This window comes from Physeter macrocephalus, chromosome 14, assembly GCF_002837175.3.
Source record: "Physeter macrocephalus isolate SW-GA chromosome 14, ASM283717v5, whole genome shotgun sequence".
NCBI classification, from domain to species: domain Eukaryota; kingdom Metazoa; phylum Chordata; class Mammalia; order Artiodactyla; family Physeteridae; genus Physeter; species Physeter macrocephalus.
In genome coordinates, this window is record NC_041227.1 from 120660220 (window position 1) to 120673579 (window position 13360).

The 13360-nt window shown below is 61.1% G+C and overlaps 1 protein-coding gene across 1 annotated transcript; it reads left to right on the forward strand.

The window, feature by feature from the left end:
• Nucleotides 1–663: 663 nt before the first annotated feature.
• Nucleotides 664–12314, forward strand: LOC102985025 (angiotensin-converting enzyme). Its single transcript, XM_028498127.2, has 17 exons — nucleotides 664–967; nucleotides 1784–1951; nucleotides 2565–2658; nucleotides 3363–3506; nucleotides 3927–4118; nucleotides 4697–4794; nucleotides 5161–5333; nucleotides 5677–5900; nucleotides 6247–6391; nucleotides 6676–6774; nucleotides 7029–7151; nucleotides 7465–7676; nucleotides 8336–8472; nucleotides 9339–9497; nucleotides 9769–9856; nucleotides 11809–11952; nucleotides 12109–12314. The coding sequence occupies exons 1-17, from the start codon at nucleotides 713–715 to the stop codon at nucleotides 12312–12314; spliced, it is 2661 nt and encodes an 886-aa protein (XP_028353928.1). The 5' UTR covers nucleotides 664–712.
• Nucleotides 12315–13360: the final 1046 nt, after the last annotated feature.

A 13360-nucleotide genomic window follows, 5' to 3' on the forward strand; every position in this document is an offset into this window, starting at 1 on the left:
AGATCTGCCCGTCCATTCTTTCCCCCCCTTCTGACATCCGCCCCCCCCCCCCAGCCCGCAGGTGAGCCGGGGGCTCTGAGCACCGCCCCCAGGCGCCTGCGGAAGCTAAACTCTCCCCTACCCGCGCAGGCCACACCCTCTCCCCCCATGGCCTCGTGAAGAAGCTGGACCGGGCGACCATCCTTAACCCTATCCTGCAGCACTAGCGGCACTGCGGACAGCTCCCCCACCTTGTCACTCCCGAGTCCAGAGAGCCCTGGGGCGGCGAGGCCGGAAGATTGAGCGTCAGAGACCGCAGGGCCCCGGGTCCCTGCGCCGAGGCTGTGGGATGGAAGGGGAGGGCACGCTGGCAGGCTGGGGTGTTCCAGCAAACTGCTGGGTCCCTCAGCTTCAGAGGTGTGTGTGTGCGTTGGGGGGGCTTCTCCATTCTAGCCTCCCTGACCTAAGGCCCATCCACCACCCCCGGGCTGCATCTCGCAGGGGGCCGCCTCGGCCCCTCCTCGGGCCGGCGCCCCTGCCTGGGGAGGGCCAGGAAGCCTCGGTCCCCGCCCCGCTCCGTTAGGCCCGCGCAGCGGCCGGGGGACTTTGGAGCCGAGGAGGAAGCGCGACGGGGCGGGGAGGTGAGGGTGTATCGGAAGGCGGCGGCGGCCGGGTTTTATAACCCGCAGGGCGGGCGCGGCGCGGGAGAAGGGGCTGCACCGCGCACCGCGCCATGGGGGCCGCGTCGGGCCGCCGGTGGCCGCGGCCGCCGCTGCTGCCGTTGCTGCTGCTGCTGCTGCCGCCACCGCCGCCTGTGGTCCTGGCGCTCGACCCCGCGTTGCAGCCGGGGAACTTTTCCGCCGACGAGGCCGGGGCGCAGGTCTTCGCAGAGAGCTTCAATTCGAGCGCCGAGCAGGTGCTGTTCTACAGCACGACCGCCAGCTGGGCGTACGACACCGACATCAACGAGGAGAACGCGCGGCGCCAGGTGGGCGCGCGGGCCCGGGGCGGGGGCGGGGGCGGGGCCCGGGCGCCCAATCACAGGCGGGCGACCGGGCGCTGGGGGGCGGGGAGTCACCGCCCCGCGCGCGCCCCCGGCCCCTGAGCGGTGAGGACCGGGCTGGGCCAGCAGGCCTCCCCGCTAACCCCCCAGCCCAACGCCGTCCCAGCAGACAGGCGATCGGTGGGCCCGCGGGCCCGGGGCGGGGGCGGGGCCCGGGCGCCCAATCACAGGCGGGCGACCGGGCGCTGGGGGGCGGGGAGTCACCGCCCCGCGCGCGCCCCCGGCCCCTGAGCGGTGAGGACCGGGCTGGGCCAGCAGGCCTCCCCGCTAACCCCCCAGCCCAACGCCGTCCCAGCAGACAGGCGATCGGTTCCCTAGCACGGTGCTGGGCACATGCTCCTGCCCAGTAAGGAACCGAATGGATGAGGCTGGCCCCTCTGACCCCGAGTCCCCCCAGGTGGCAGCGCCTGGGGATGACGACGGGCTGGGTGCGCGGCAGTCTTCGCTGAGGGTACCCGCTCTGCTCTGGGTTCTCATCCTCTCCGACTGCAACCTACCCCTCTCACTGTGCCTGTCACCGCTCATCACTGTTCACACTCTCTTCCCCCGCCTCTCTTCTGGCCCCAGTTTCTGCTCCACCGCCTCCCTGAGGCAGACTCCCCCAGTTCTTCACCCCGAGGGCCCAGGAGGAGGGAGCCGTGCTCCCACAAGCCCCAGTCACCTGAAGCCCTTGGCCTTCCTCCCCTCCCCCGCGCCACGGCTTCCTCTATTCACCCTCTCGTGCCCTCCTGGTACCCACAGGAGGAGGCAGCCCTGCTCAGCCAGGAGTTTTCAGAGGTCTGGGGCCAGAAGGCCAAGGCTCTGTTCGACCCAATCTGGCAGAACTTCACCGACCCCACGCTGCGACGCATCATCAGTGCCGTGCGCACCCTGGGCCCTGCCAACCTGCCCCTGGAGGAGCGGCAGCAGGTGGGCCTGGCGGAGGGGTGGAGGCAGAAGTGGCCCGGGTGCCCCCATTGCCCCGGGGGGGTGGGGCCTGGCAGGGAGGGACCCTGGGATCTCTACCGGCCCCGACTGTAGGGGAAGCCCCGCAAGCACAGAACGGATTCATGAAGTACTGATTTTCCTTGGAGCTGGAGTGAGAGAAGTTCATTTCTATCAAAGCAAGTATTATGGAGCAGAAAGCAAAATTCAAGTAAAGAGTAAAGGACGAAACAGGGGTTTTCAAACTTTCTCCATAGGTGGCTTGGTTTATGGGCTTCCTCAGAAAGATTGGGAAGGGCTGAGAAGGCATCAAGGTCAGAGAATGAGAGGGATTTGCCCTCGCTCAAGGTGGTGGCTGGGCTCAGAATTGAACCCTGATCCCTAATTCTCAGGACACTAGTTTCCCAGGCTGCCTCCTGGAAGGGGAATCCGTGCTTTCATGTTCAGCTGTGCTCTGGGTGCCACAGCATGGCCTTGCCCTAGCCACGTCCCCCTCTCCAGGCATCTCCCCTTTTCCTCCCAGCGGAAAGAGGAGAGGGGGCCAGATTACCTCCAAGGGCTGTTCATCGCTAACATTTTCTCAACTCTAACTCCCCAGTACAACTCTCTGCTAAGCAACATGTCCAGGATTTACTCCACAGCCAAGGTCTGCTTCCCCAACAAGACTGCCACCTGCTGGTCCCTGGACCCAGGTACGGCCCTGTGTCTACTCTCTCTGTCTTCGGGGGCTTCCTACCCTTCCCCATTGACCTGCTGCACTCAGGAGGATGGCGTGTTTTTGCAGAGAGAGTGGGTAAACCCAAAGGCATTAACCTCCAATTGGGACTGGACTGCCAGATGCCCCCAGACCCCTGCTCCTCCAGGCAAACTGATTTCTGGAATCTCCAGCCTCCAGCCCCCGCTCCACCCCCACCCACATGTGTGCTTTTTCCTCTCCCATCACAACCGGCTTTCCTCCTGGCTGCCTGGTTTTCCCTTTCATTGGTCCTCTCATCCCCCACAAGAGCCCTCCACAGGCCTTAGACCCCTCCTGGCTTCCCTTGCAAACCTCCTCCTCTCCCCCAGCCCCCCAGCCACATACCAGGCAGCCTTGAGGTCAGCCACTTCGTCCAAGGAGCCATGAAGGGTCTGCCTGGGTTTCAACTTCTGGGTGTCCTCTTTGCATCAGCCACCTTAGATCATCATTTCCTGGGAACCAGGACCCTGCCTGGCTGCTTACTTTGTATAGCTCCCAGTCCCATCCTGTCCAGCTTGTAGGTTGCCCTTGGCTTTGAGGGTATCATGATGCTGAGGAAGTAGGTGGAGATGGAGAGGACCAGTGTGGGAGCTCTGGTGAAGGCTATTGCTGACTTCAACGCAGAAGTCTCCAAACTGACCCTGCTCACCTGTGTCTCAGAGCTCACCAACATCCTGGCTGCGTCGCAAAGCTACTCCCTGCTGCTATATGCCTGGGAGGGCTGGCACAACACTGTGGGCATCCCGCTGAAACCCCTGTACCAGAACTTCACTGCCCTCAGCAATATGGCCTACAAGCAGGATGGTGAGCATGGCCACCCCGTCCCTTTTGTGGGCGTTTCCCTCTCATCTTCTGTCTCCACTGAGCCCCGCCCCCTGAGGCCAGCAGAGCAGCTATTGCAATGACTCCATACACCGGTCCAAGGCACACAGATAGTGGATGGCGGATTGGGCATTAACCCCATCCGCCCTCACACCGCGGCTCCTGGCACTCCTCCCAGCCCTAGGGCTCAACTTTGCCTCTCCTGCTCTCTAGGATCTGTTTAGCTGGAGTTGGAGCAACCCGTAGTTAGAAGATTGTAGAGCAGCAACCCCCAAGCTCTCCCTTCCAGCTAGCAGGCAGATACACTGGCCCTGAGCCGGGAGAACGGCCAGGTGGTAGCTGGGAGGTGTAGGTGCCAGAGCCTGGGGCCTGAGCTGCACCCCAACACCACCCCCCGGCTAGGCTTCTCAGACACGGGGGCCTACTGGCGCTCCTGGTACGACTCCCCCACCTTCACGGAAGATCTGGAGCACCTCTACCATCAGTTAGAGCCCCTCTACCTGAACCTCCACGCCTACGTCCGCCGCGCACTGCACCGCCGATACGGGGACAGATTCATCAACCTCAGGGGACCCATCCCTGCTCACCTGCTGGGTAAGGACCTGGCCTTGCCACCACACATGTCCAGGGTCCTCCTCATCGTGTGTCACATTTCAGAGCACCGCACTGCTCGATCCCCTGCACGTGAGCCCATAAAGCAGGTGAAGCTTCTCATGGTCACTATTGTTCCTACTTTTCAGGCGGGGACCCTGAGGCTTAGGGTGCGCGAGTGACTTGGCAGAGGGCAGAAAACTATTAAAAGGCAGAGCCAGGAGTCACACTGAAGGCTTTAGCTCCAGGTCCAGTGGAGGAGGAAAAATAAGCCTAGTTTACGCCCCAGGAAGCCAGCCCTGTGGCCCTGCGTCAGGGTTGGGAGGCAGGGACCCTGGCACCGTCAGAAAGGACGCAGCAGCATCACCTGGGCTCACACTTGGCCTCTGCCAGCCCCAGGGAACGTGGAGCACTCGGGAGTGTGGGTAGGACTGATGGGTGAGCCAGCTGAGAGGGCTGTGGCCCTGCAGCGCCCTGGGTCCAGACACCAGGCGCCCAGGGTGCTGTTCAGTGACACACACGGGGAAGCAGGCACTGGCTGGACTGGGAGCCAAGCTGTCTGGCTCCCCTCCTCTGTCTAGGGGACATGTGGGCCCAGAGCTGGGACAAAATCTACGACATGGTGGTGCCTTTCTCTGACAAGCCCAATCTTGATGTTACCAGTACTATGGTGCAGAAGGTAAGCTCGGAGTCAGGCCAGGTGGGGGCCACAGGACTGAATCAGACATGAGGAGAGGGACGGGAAGGGACCTCAGTCCCTCCCTTTCTATAGAGCAGCAGCCTGGAGTGTGTGTCCAAGCCATGAGCTGGGGTCTGTGTCCTCGTCCTTGCTGAGGTGCCAATCCCTCCTTTGGGGGCCCCTCGGGGGCGGGGGTTTTGAGCAGGGGTCCATCCGCTCTAGCCAGCAGGGGCCGGACGTCTGGGAAGGGAGGCCACAGAGCAGAGGTGCTCTTCCTGAGCAGAGAGCTGAGCTGGGTGGGGGACCACAGACGTGCCCCCGGGGCAGCCGTGGCAGGCCCCTGACCCGTGCGAACACCCCTACCAGGGATGGAACGCCACACACATGTTCCGGGTGGCAGAGGAATTCTTCACCTCCCTAGGGCTCCTGCCCATGCCTCCTGAGTTCTGGGCAGAGTCCATGCTGGAGAAACCAAGCGACGGGCGTGAGGTGGTGTGCCACGCCTCCGCCTGGGACTTCTACAACAGGAAAGACTTCAGGTCTCGATTCGGAAGGAGGATTCTGGGGCTCCCGAAGGGCAGGCAGCCTGGGCACAGAGAAGCCAGTTCCCAGGCCCGCCTCTAACCCAGCCCCAGCACTGGCTGGGGGCGGGGTCCCTTCCCTGGGCAGCTTTGACAGGCAGTCAGCTCTGTACCTTGGAACAGAGGGAGAAGGCCAGAGTGTGGGCTGGGGCAGGGGAAAGGGTTTGCCTGTTTCCGCCAGCTCCTTCGAGCCCCAGGGCAGTGCCCACCTGGCTCCTTTCCCTCAGGCGCCAGCCCCACCGTTCTCTGGTCCCTGGCCCGCCCGTCCTTCACCCTCACCCACGCCCTCTCCCCGCCCCAGGATCAAGCAGTGCACGCAGGTCACTATGGACCAGCTGTCCACGGTGCACCACGAGATGGGCCACGTGCAGTACTACCTGCAGTACAAGGACCAACACGTCTCCCTGCGCCAAGGCGCCAACCCCGGCTTCCACGAGGCCATCGGGGATGTGCTGGCGCTCTCCGTCTCCACTCCTGCACATCTGTACAAAATTGGCCTGCTGGACCATGTCACCAACGACACGGGTATGGGAGTGGGTGGAGAGAGCCCAGTGCAGCCCCACCCAGGCCCCGCTCGATCCCCCAGCAGGCCCGCACCTGTCCCCGCTCCCCTCTGCCCTTCTTGTTTCTGCCTCACTGCCCCACGTCAGGCAGGTTTGGGGACCCACCCAGAGCCTCACAGCCCACCCTGAGTCCCACCTGCACGGCCCCAGCGCCCTCTTCCAAGCGGGGCCCCAGGGTCCCAAAGGCTGGTGCTCCCTTCTCTGCGCCTGCCCAGCCTCACCTCCTGCTGGCTTCTCCCAGGCCCACCCTGTCCCAGCTGGACTCCTCTCCCCTCTGACCTCTCTCTTTCCATCTCATCTCCCGACAGAGAGCGACATCAATTACTTGTTAAAGATGGCACTGGAAAAAATTGCCTTCCTGCCCTTTGGCTACTTGGTGGACCAGTGGCGTTGGGGGGTCTTTAGTGGGCGTACCCCCCCTTCCCTCTACAACTATGACTGGTGGTATCTTCGGTGAGCAAAGCGGGACCGGGAAGGGCCTGATCCCAAACGGCCCTCCCCCGGCTCCCGGGCAACCTGCCTCCTGCCTCCCTCCTCTCTAATGATGCCTCCGTCCTCTTCCGCAAGGCATTCTTTCCTGCCTAAAACTTCCTCCGTCAGGCAGTCTCTCCCGGTTCGCCAGGATGGGGAAGGGGTGGCTGGTGGGAATGTCTGCTTAGCAGACTTTTCTGCAAAGGTAAAATCAGCCTGTGTACAACCCTTGGGTCCTAAGACAATTTAACCACATCCTCCTCCAGAACCAAGTATCAGGGGATCTGTCCTCCAGTTGTCCGCAACGAAACCCACTTTGACGCTGGAGCCAAGTTTCATGTCCCAAATGTGACACCATACATCAGGTACTATTGCCCCCAGTTCCAGCACACCTTTAGTCCCCTTCCCCCTACTCTGGGACCCCCATTCCCAGGGCTTGTTCCCACACCCTTCTGGAACCCGCAACGGCCTGGAATTTGAGGGGGCCTCTCTCCTGAGCCAAGCTCGGTTCTCCCTTCTCCCCCAGGCAGCCCCTGGTCTGGCCTCTGCCCGGCAGAAGCTGGCTGGGACCTGGGCAAGGGGCCTCCACCATCCCCTCATGCCCACCCTGTGCCTGCAGGTACTTCGTGAGTTTTGTCCTGCAGTTCCAGTTCCATCAAGCCCTGTGCAAGGAGGCGGGCCACCAGGGCCCCCTGCACCAGTGTGACATCTACCAGTCCACCCAGGCAGGGGCCAAGCTCCGGTGTGTGGGGCACAGGGAGGGCAGAGTGGGAAGTGAGGGCACGCCGGTGAGGGCACCACCACCAGACCAGTGGAGGGAGCCTTTCTCCCCTCCCCCTCCCTTTCTTTCTCTCATCAAATGTTTATTGAGTGGGCCTCTTGGCTGGCATGGGGCAAAACATATGTTCCCCCCCTTCACAGAGCTCCTAGGCCCTGAGTCTTAATGCTGCCCTTCTTGCCATCCAGTGGGGGCAGAAGTGGCCGGAGATGGGGCAGGTGGGCCAGGGCAGCGGTAGTGGCCCCTGGCCCGACAGCCCTGCTGCTCTGCCTGACAGGGCAATGCTGCAGGCAGGCTCCTCACGGCCCTGGCAGGAGGTGCTGAAGGACATGGTCGGCTCAGATTCCCTGGACGCTCAGCCGCTGCTCAACTACTTCCAGCCGGTCACACAGTGGCTACAAGAGCAGAACCAGAAGAATGGCGAGGTCCTGGGCTGGCCTGAATATCAGTGGCGCCCACCGATACCCGACAATTACCCAGAGGGCATTGGTAAAGCCCGAGGGAGCCTGGGGCGGGGCGCTACAGCAGGTTCTCAGTTCCAGGCTCGGGACCAGGCCCCCGGTTCATGGTTCCGGATCAGCTTCTCCCAGCCAGGCCCTGGCGCCCTGCCTGGAGGGCCAGGCAGCCCCCTGAGCTGGTTGGCAGGGCCCTGGGGTGGGGTGGGCACATCTTTCCCAGCATCCTGGGGAGGGTATGCCCAGACCTGAGGGCCCGGCCGGGGGCGGGGGGGGGCGGGGGGGCGGGGGCTGGCTGGCCGGCACACTGCTCTATGAGGTCACACTGCAGGCTCCGCTCTTATTGGCCAGGGGGCGGGGGCTGCAGGACTCTGCTCTCCTGCTGCCATGGGCCAAGGTTGGGCTGCTCCAGGACTGTCCCGCCTCCTCCTCCTCCTCCTCCTCGTCCTGCTCTGCTGTGGGCGCCCCCTGCTGGCCCCTGGCCAGGGGACCACCGGCCAGGTGTCAGTCAACCAGGGAACAACCAGCAGCCAGGCAACAACCAGCAGCCAGATGACTACCCGCCACTCAACAACCAGCAGCCCGAAAACCCAGAGCCCAAGTGGGACCAGCTGGGGGCCAGGGCGGGGAGGCCGGGGCAGCAGTGGAAGGGTAAGGGGAGGCCTGTCTGTGTCTCTCTGCTCTGTCCCACAGACCTGGTGTCCGACGAGGCTGAGGCCAGCAAGTTTGTGGAGGAATGTGACCGGAGATACCAGGTGGTGTGGAACGAGTATGTCGAGGCCAACTGGAACTACAATACCAACATCACCAAGGAGGGCAGCGAGATACTGGTAGGGGCCCCTCCACGGCCCCTCCCCCCACCGGAGCTCATTCACAGACTGAGCACACGTATGCTCCTCCCCCGGGGGGCCAGCCTCTGAAACCCAAGGCACTGCAGGCCGCCCTTCCGCCCCCGACGTCACCTCAGTGGGAACAGGCTGTCAGAATTTGTGAAAAATCCCAATGGCATATTGAAAAGTGTCCAATTTCAGGCACACACCCAGTGCCTAAACGAGTTGTCTTATCATTAACAATCGATCCGTTGTTGGTTACGGAATAATTTGTACAGAAATAAGTGATGCTAAAGTCAATTTTTAAAAAGATTGAAAGCTCCTGTTTGCCACCATAGAGAGGGCTACGCGTCCCCTCCAACCCCGCTCCCCGCCTGTGTGACTGAGCGCTGATTATAACCAAGGTGAGCCGCAGAGGACTAACTTTTCTTGAAGACCCACTGTGTGCTGGCCACTGTTCCTTGGCACTTGACATCTGTTGCCTCATTTATTCCTCAACAGCCTTGCAAAACCAGTGACCTTATTCCCATTTTACGGCTGGGACCCTGAGGCTCAGAGAGGCCGCAGAGCAAATACCAGGCTGCACCTCTCCTAACAGCCTTTAGGACACGGGGTGGGGTTTCCTTCTCTGCCGCTGCCATCAGATGTCTTGCTCGAAATGGCCATCAGTTGAGGGGCAGGTACTGCACACAGGATGTTCTAGACAGTCCGGGTTGAAGAGGGTCTTTATAGGCAAAGGCAGCAACTTGGTAAAACGGCTCCCACCCTGACCCCCGCAGTCCCTTTGGCTCCCCTCAATGCACCTCCTCCTAGGAGGCCTTTCTAGAGCTCCTGGGCCTCATGATACGGTTCCCCCGTGCCTTCAGCTGGAGAAGACCGTACAGATGGCAAACCACACTGTCAAGTACGGCACCTGGGCCAGGAAGTTTGATGTGACCAACTTCCAGAACGCCACCCTGAAGCGGATGATAAAGAAGATTCAGGATCTAGAGCGGGCTGCACTGCCTGTCAAGGAGCTGGAGGAGGTGTGTACCTTGGGGGGCGCAGGGGCTGGAGGGTCCAAGGTCAGGAGAGCGTCCTAGCTCAGGGGACAGTGTCTGGCCTTCATGCTGCTTCCCCTTCCTCGATTTGTCATGTCGTGACATCTGGCACATCCACACACACCTACAGACTTACTGAGAAGGCAGAGCTTTGGGAGCACCCGCCCCAGCTGCAGGGCCCAGGGCCACGATGGTGCCTGGGGCGGAGCAGGGAGCCCGGGGCTAAAGCTCGCTGCCCCTCTTCTTCCCCCTGCAGTACAACCAGATCCTGCTGGACATGGAGACCACTTACAGCGTGGCCTCTGTGTGCCATAGCAATGGCACTTGTCTACAGCTCGAGCCTGGTGAGCACACGTGGGGAGTGAGAGGGAGGCCTGGGGAGGTTAGGGGTGCTGGCCGTGGAAGGGCGGAGTTCACTTCTGACTCATGGGGTCCGCACGCCCAGGGGACTCACTTCCCTGTCTTCCACCAGTGGTGCTCCTCTGCCACTGATTAGAGCCGATACCTACTTCATCGCTGCCCCGGTCCCCTGCCCTGCCCTTGCTCCGCCCGTCCGCTCCCCCTGGGTCCCCTCTGTTCCTCCCTCCACTCTGCCCTTCAGGGCAGGTGTATCTCAAATTTGTCTCTCAGGGGCTTGGACTCCCCAGTAGGGAGGGAAACTCTAGGCATCTCCCCTCTGCACTCTTTCCTTGATCCCATCCGCCTTCCCCATCTTCCCTGGCCCTCCCCTGGCCCCCTCGTCCACCCAGACAGCGAAGCCTCAGCCCGCAGAAGCCACGTCCATGCCATTCCCACTTCACTCCCTGAGCCGCCACTTCCCGCTGGAAGGAGTGGGCCAGCTCTGGCGTGTCCTCTTTCTCTCGCAGGAGACTGGCTGGTCCTTCTTACCTTCTCTTCCAAGGAGCTCAGCCCCCACCCCCGAGTACCTGCGCACAGATACACCCTCTCCGCTCTCTGACCCATGCTTCCCAGGGTCGAGCAGCCAGAGGCATAAACATTTTTCCTGAGGAATCTCCACCCAGAAACAGTCTCTTCCTGGCCCTCCGCCCAACTCCCACGTTAGAACAATGACAAATAGAAGGGGAAATGGAAAATAAACAGGAGAGAGAAACAGTTTTCCTGGGACAGGGTTCGGCCTGCGGGTTGTGTACGTGGGTAGGCATGCAAAGTGGGGGGAAGGGGCTACGCTTTTGTGTGCATTTATGGAGAAGAGCATTAAAGGGCGTATGGCCTTCACCCCTCATCAGTCGGCCCCTTAATCCAGGGCTGGGCCATCAGGTCACTGCCAGCAGTAAAAATAAGAAGCACCCACAAAAACAGAACACTCACATCAGCAGAGGACAAAATTCTCAAGATATGTTTTTTTTCCCAAATAAAATTAACCTGAATGTACTTTCTCTGTGAAGAGTAAATAGCACATAGCATGTTTCAGGATAGAGCACAAGTCCATGAGGTGTGGATGCCCGCAGGTCTCCGTCTCAGGCCAGGCCAGGCAAGAAGGGGAGCCACCTTCAGAACTGACACGTGAGCTCACGCCATCCTCATCCCAGCTCTGTGAGGTAGATGTGAGCTCTGTGTAATCCATAAGCCAGGAGGCCACTCATATAGTCATGGCTTTGACAGGACACAAATGCAAGATTTCTGGCTCCCTGATGATGCTTGAACGGATCTCTGTACTTTGCCTTCACAGCTGTTCTTTTATTTAATCAGTTCAGTCACAATGTGGGAAAGACGCCCTGGGCCCTGTGGGGATGTGGAGATGAAGGAGGCACCGTCCCTGCCCAGGGGCCTCCTGCCCCTGGGCCTGCATAATCCCCATTTCATAGACAGGGAAGGAGGGGTCCTGTGACTCACCCAAGGTGATTTCGAGGTCAGGAGGAAACCGAACAAGACCTCGGGTCTTTTGACCTCCAAGCCATCCCTCCCAGGGAGGTGCGGGCAGGGAACGAGTGGGGAGCAGCGGCTCTGGGGTCTGGGCCCTTGGTTTGTGCACCAGCTCAGCCACTTGCTGGCTGGGGAACGCAGCCGTTGTCACCAAACCGCTTGTGTGGAAAGAGGGTCAAGGGCATCCCTCACAGGGCTGTTGCAGCCCCGCAGTTGCCTGAGATTGTGTACGTGAAGCACTGAGCCCCGGGCCTGGCGCCCTGTAAGCCCCATGGAAAGGGCACCAGCCTGTCTCCAATTTCCCTCGACTTGCTGCCTGTGCAGTCCCTTTCCAGTTTTATTCCATCTCGGAAGGAGGTGGGAGGTGAGCCAAGAGCTGGAGGCTTAAAGCCATCCAACCCCTCCCACCCAGATCTGACAAATCTGATGGCCACGTCCCGGAACTATGAAGCACTGCTGTGGGCATGGAAGGGCTGGCGAGACAAGGTGGGGAGAGCCATCCTCCCGTATTTCCCCAAATATGTGGAGCTCACCAACAAGGCTGCCAGGCTCAATGGTGAGTCCTCTCTGCCAGTATCACTGGCTGTCGGGTCCCAGCCCCCCACGAGGCCCTCAGAAAGGTCCTCTGAGACCCAAGAGGTGAGGGGGAAGGAGGCAGGGTGCTCAGGGGATGGGCAGGTGTTCAGAGAGCCTGGCTGTGTCCCCTCTGCAGGCTACGAGGACGGAGGGGACTCCTGGAGATCTATGTACGAGATGCCATTCCTGGAGTACGACCTGGAGCAGCTCTTCCAGGAGCTGCAGCCGCTCTACCTGAACCTGCACGCCTACGTGCGCCGGGCCCTTTATCGCTTCTACGGGTCTGAGCTCATCAACCTGGAGGGCCCCATCCCAGCCCACCTGCTGGGTGAGGGCAAGTGAGACAGTCAACAGTATGAGGGAGGGGGGCCCAGGGCTGGCCAGAGGGCAGAGGGCAGACTGGGAAGGGTCTGCTGATGACACCTGAGGCTGGGGAAGTGAAACAACTGGAGCCTGGGGGAATGCTGCCAGGGCTGGAGTGGGGTCGGGGCTGGGGGTGGGGAGAAGAGCCCCCTCCCTGCATCTGGTGCCACGTTTGCTACAGATCCACGTTACACAGGTCATCAGGGATGGGGCAGTGGGCGGAGTTCATAGGCCTGTCATGGGGAGACCACATCACCCGTCACAGCTCCAGGCAGCATGAGGGAGAGGAGGGCCCTGTGAGGGGGAGCTGAGAAGGCCTCCGCAGGAGGTGGCACATGAGCAGAGCCTTGAAAGATGAGAGGTTCTGACAGATGGAGAAAGCAGTCGTCGGGGGAGAAGGGCAGACACGACATTCAGGCGAAGGGAGCTGTGAGAGTGTAGATCCCCCTCAACTTTTGGAGCCTCGTTCTCCAGGGGTTGTAAACTCAGATGCCCTGAACACATGAAGTAGGCAGTGGAAGACAATAAGGGATGGTAGGGACTGGGGCAAAGTAGAGGCTACTGGATTCCTGTCTCTGTCGGGCCATCGGGAACATGTTCCTGGGGGCTTCTTTCTCTGAACAGAGAGGCCAGGCGGGGCCATGGACCATTTACAAATCGTGAGGGAGACCCCCGTCCAGCTTTGGGTCTAGCTCTGCTCAGCCTAGAGGGTCTTTGCAGCCCAAGAGAGCAGCCATTTTTGGTCCCTCTGTAGTGAGACCAGAGAATATCAGCTCCATGGCGGAGAAACACAGACCCCGGGAGGGAACACAGGTGCCCGGCTGGCCCTGGGAGCTGGGACTTAGAGCTGAGCCCCCAGGACAAGCAGAGCAGCCAGGCCCAGGCTCACTCCCCGCTCCCATTCTTGCTTCTCACTCACTCTGACCCTCACTGGTTTGCACTGTAGGCTCCACTTGATGTCAGCTCAAGCTTAGTCCCCTTTGGCTGTCAAAGCCTCTCCAAATGTATTTCTTCACCTTTCCACT

Bases quoted from the DNA above. Each gene is read 5' to 3' on its own strand.
- LOC102985025 (XM_028498127.2), top strand. From the start codon at position 713: ATGGGGGCCGCGTCGGGCCGCCGGTGGCCGCGGCCGCCGCTGCTGCCG. The intron at 9,498-9,768 runs GTGTGTACCTTG...TTCCCCCTGCAG, and splicing joins CTGTCAAGGAGCTGGAGGAG to TACAACCAGATCCTGCTGGA. The intron at 9,857-11,808 runs GTGAGCACACGT...CCTCCCACCCAG, and splicing joins TTGTCTACAGCTCGAGCCTG to ATCTGACAAATCTGATGGCC.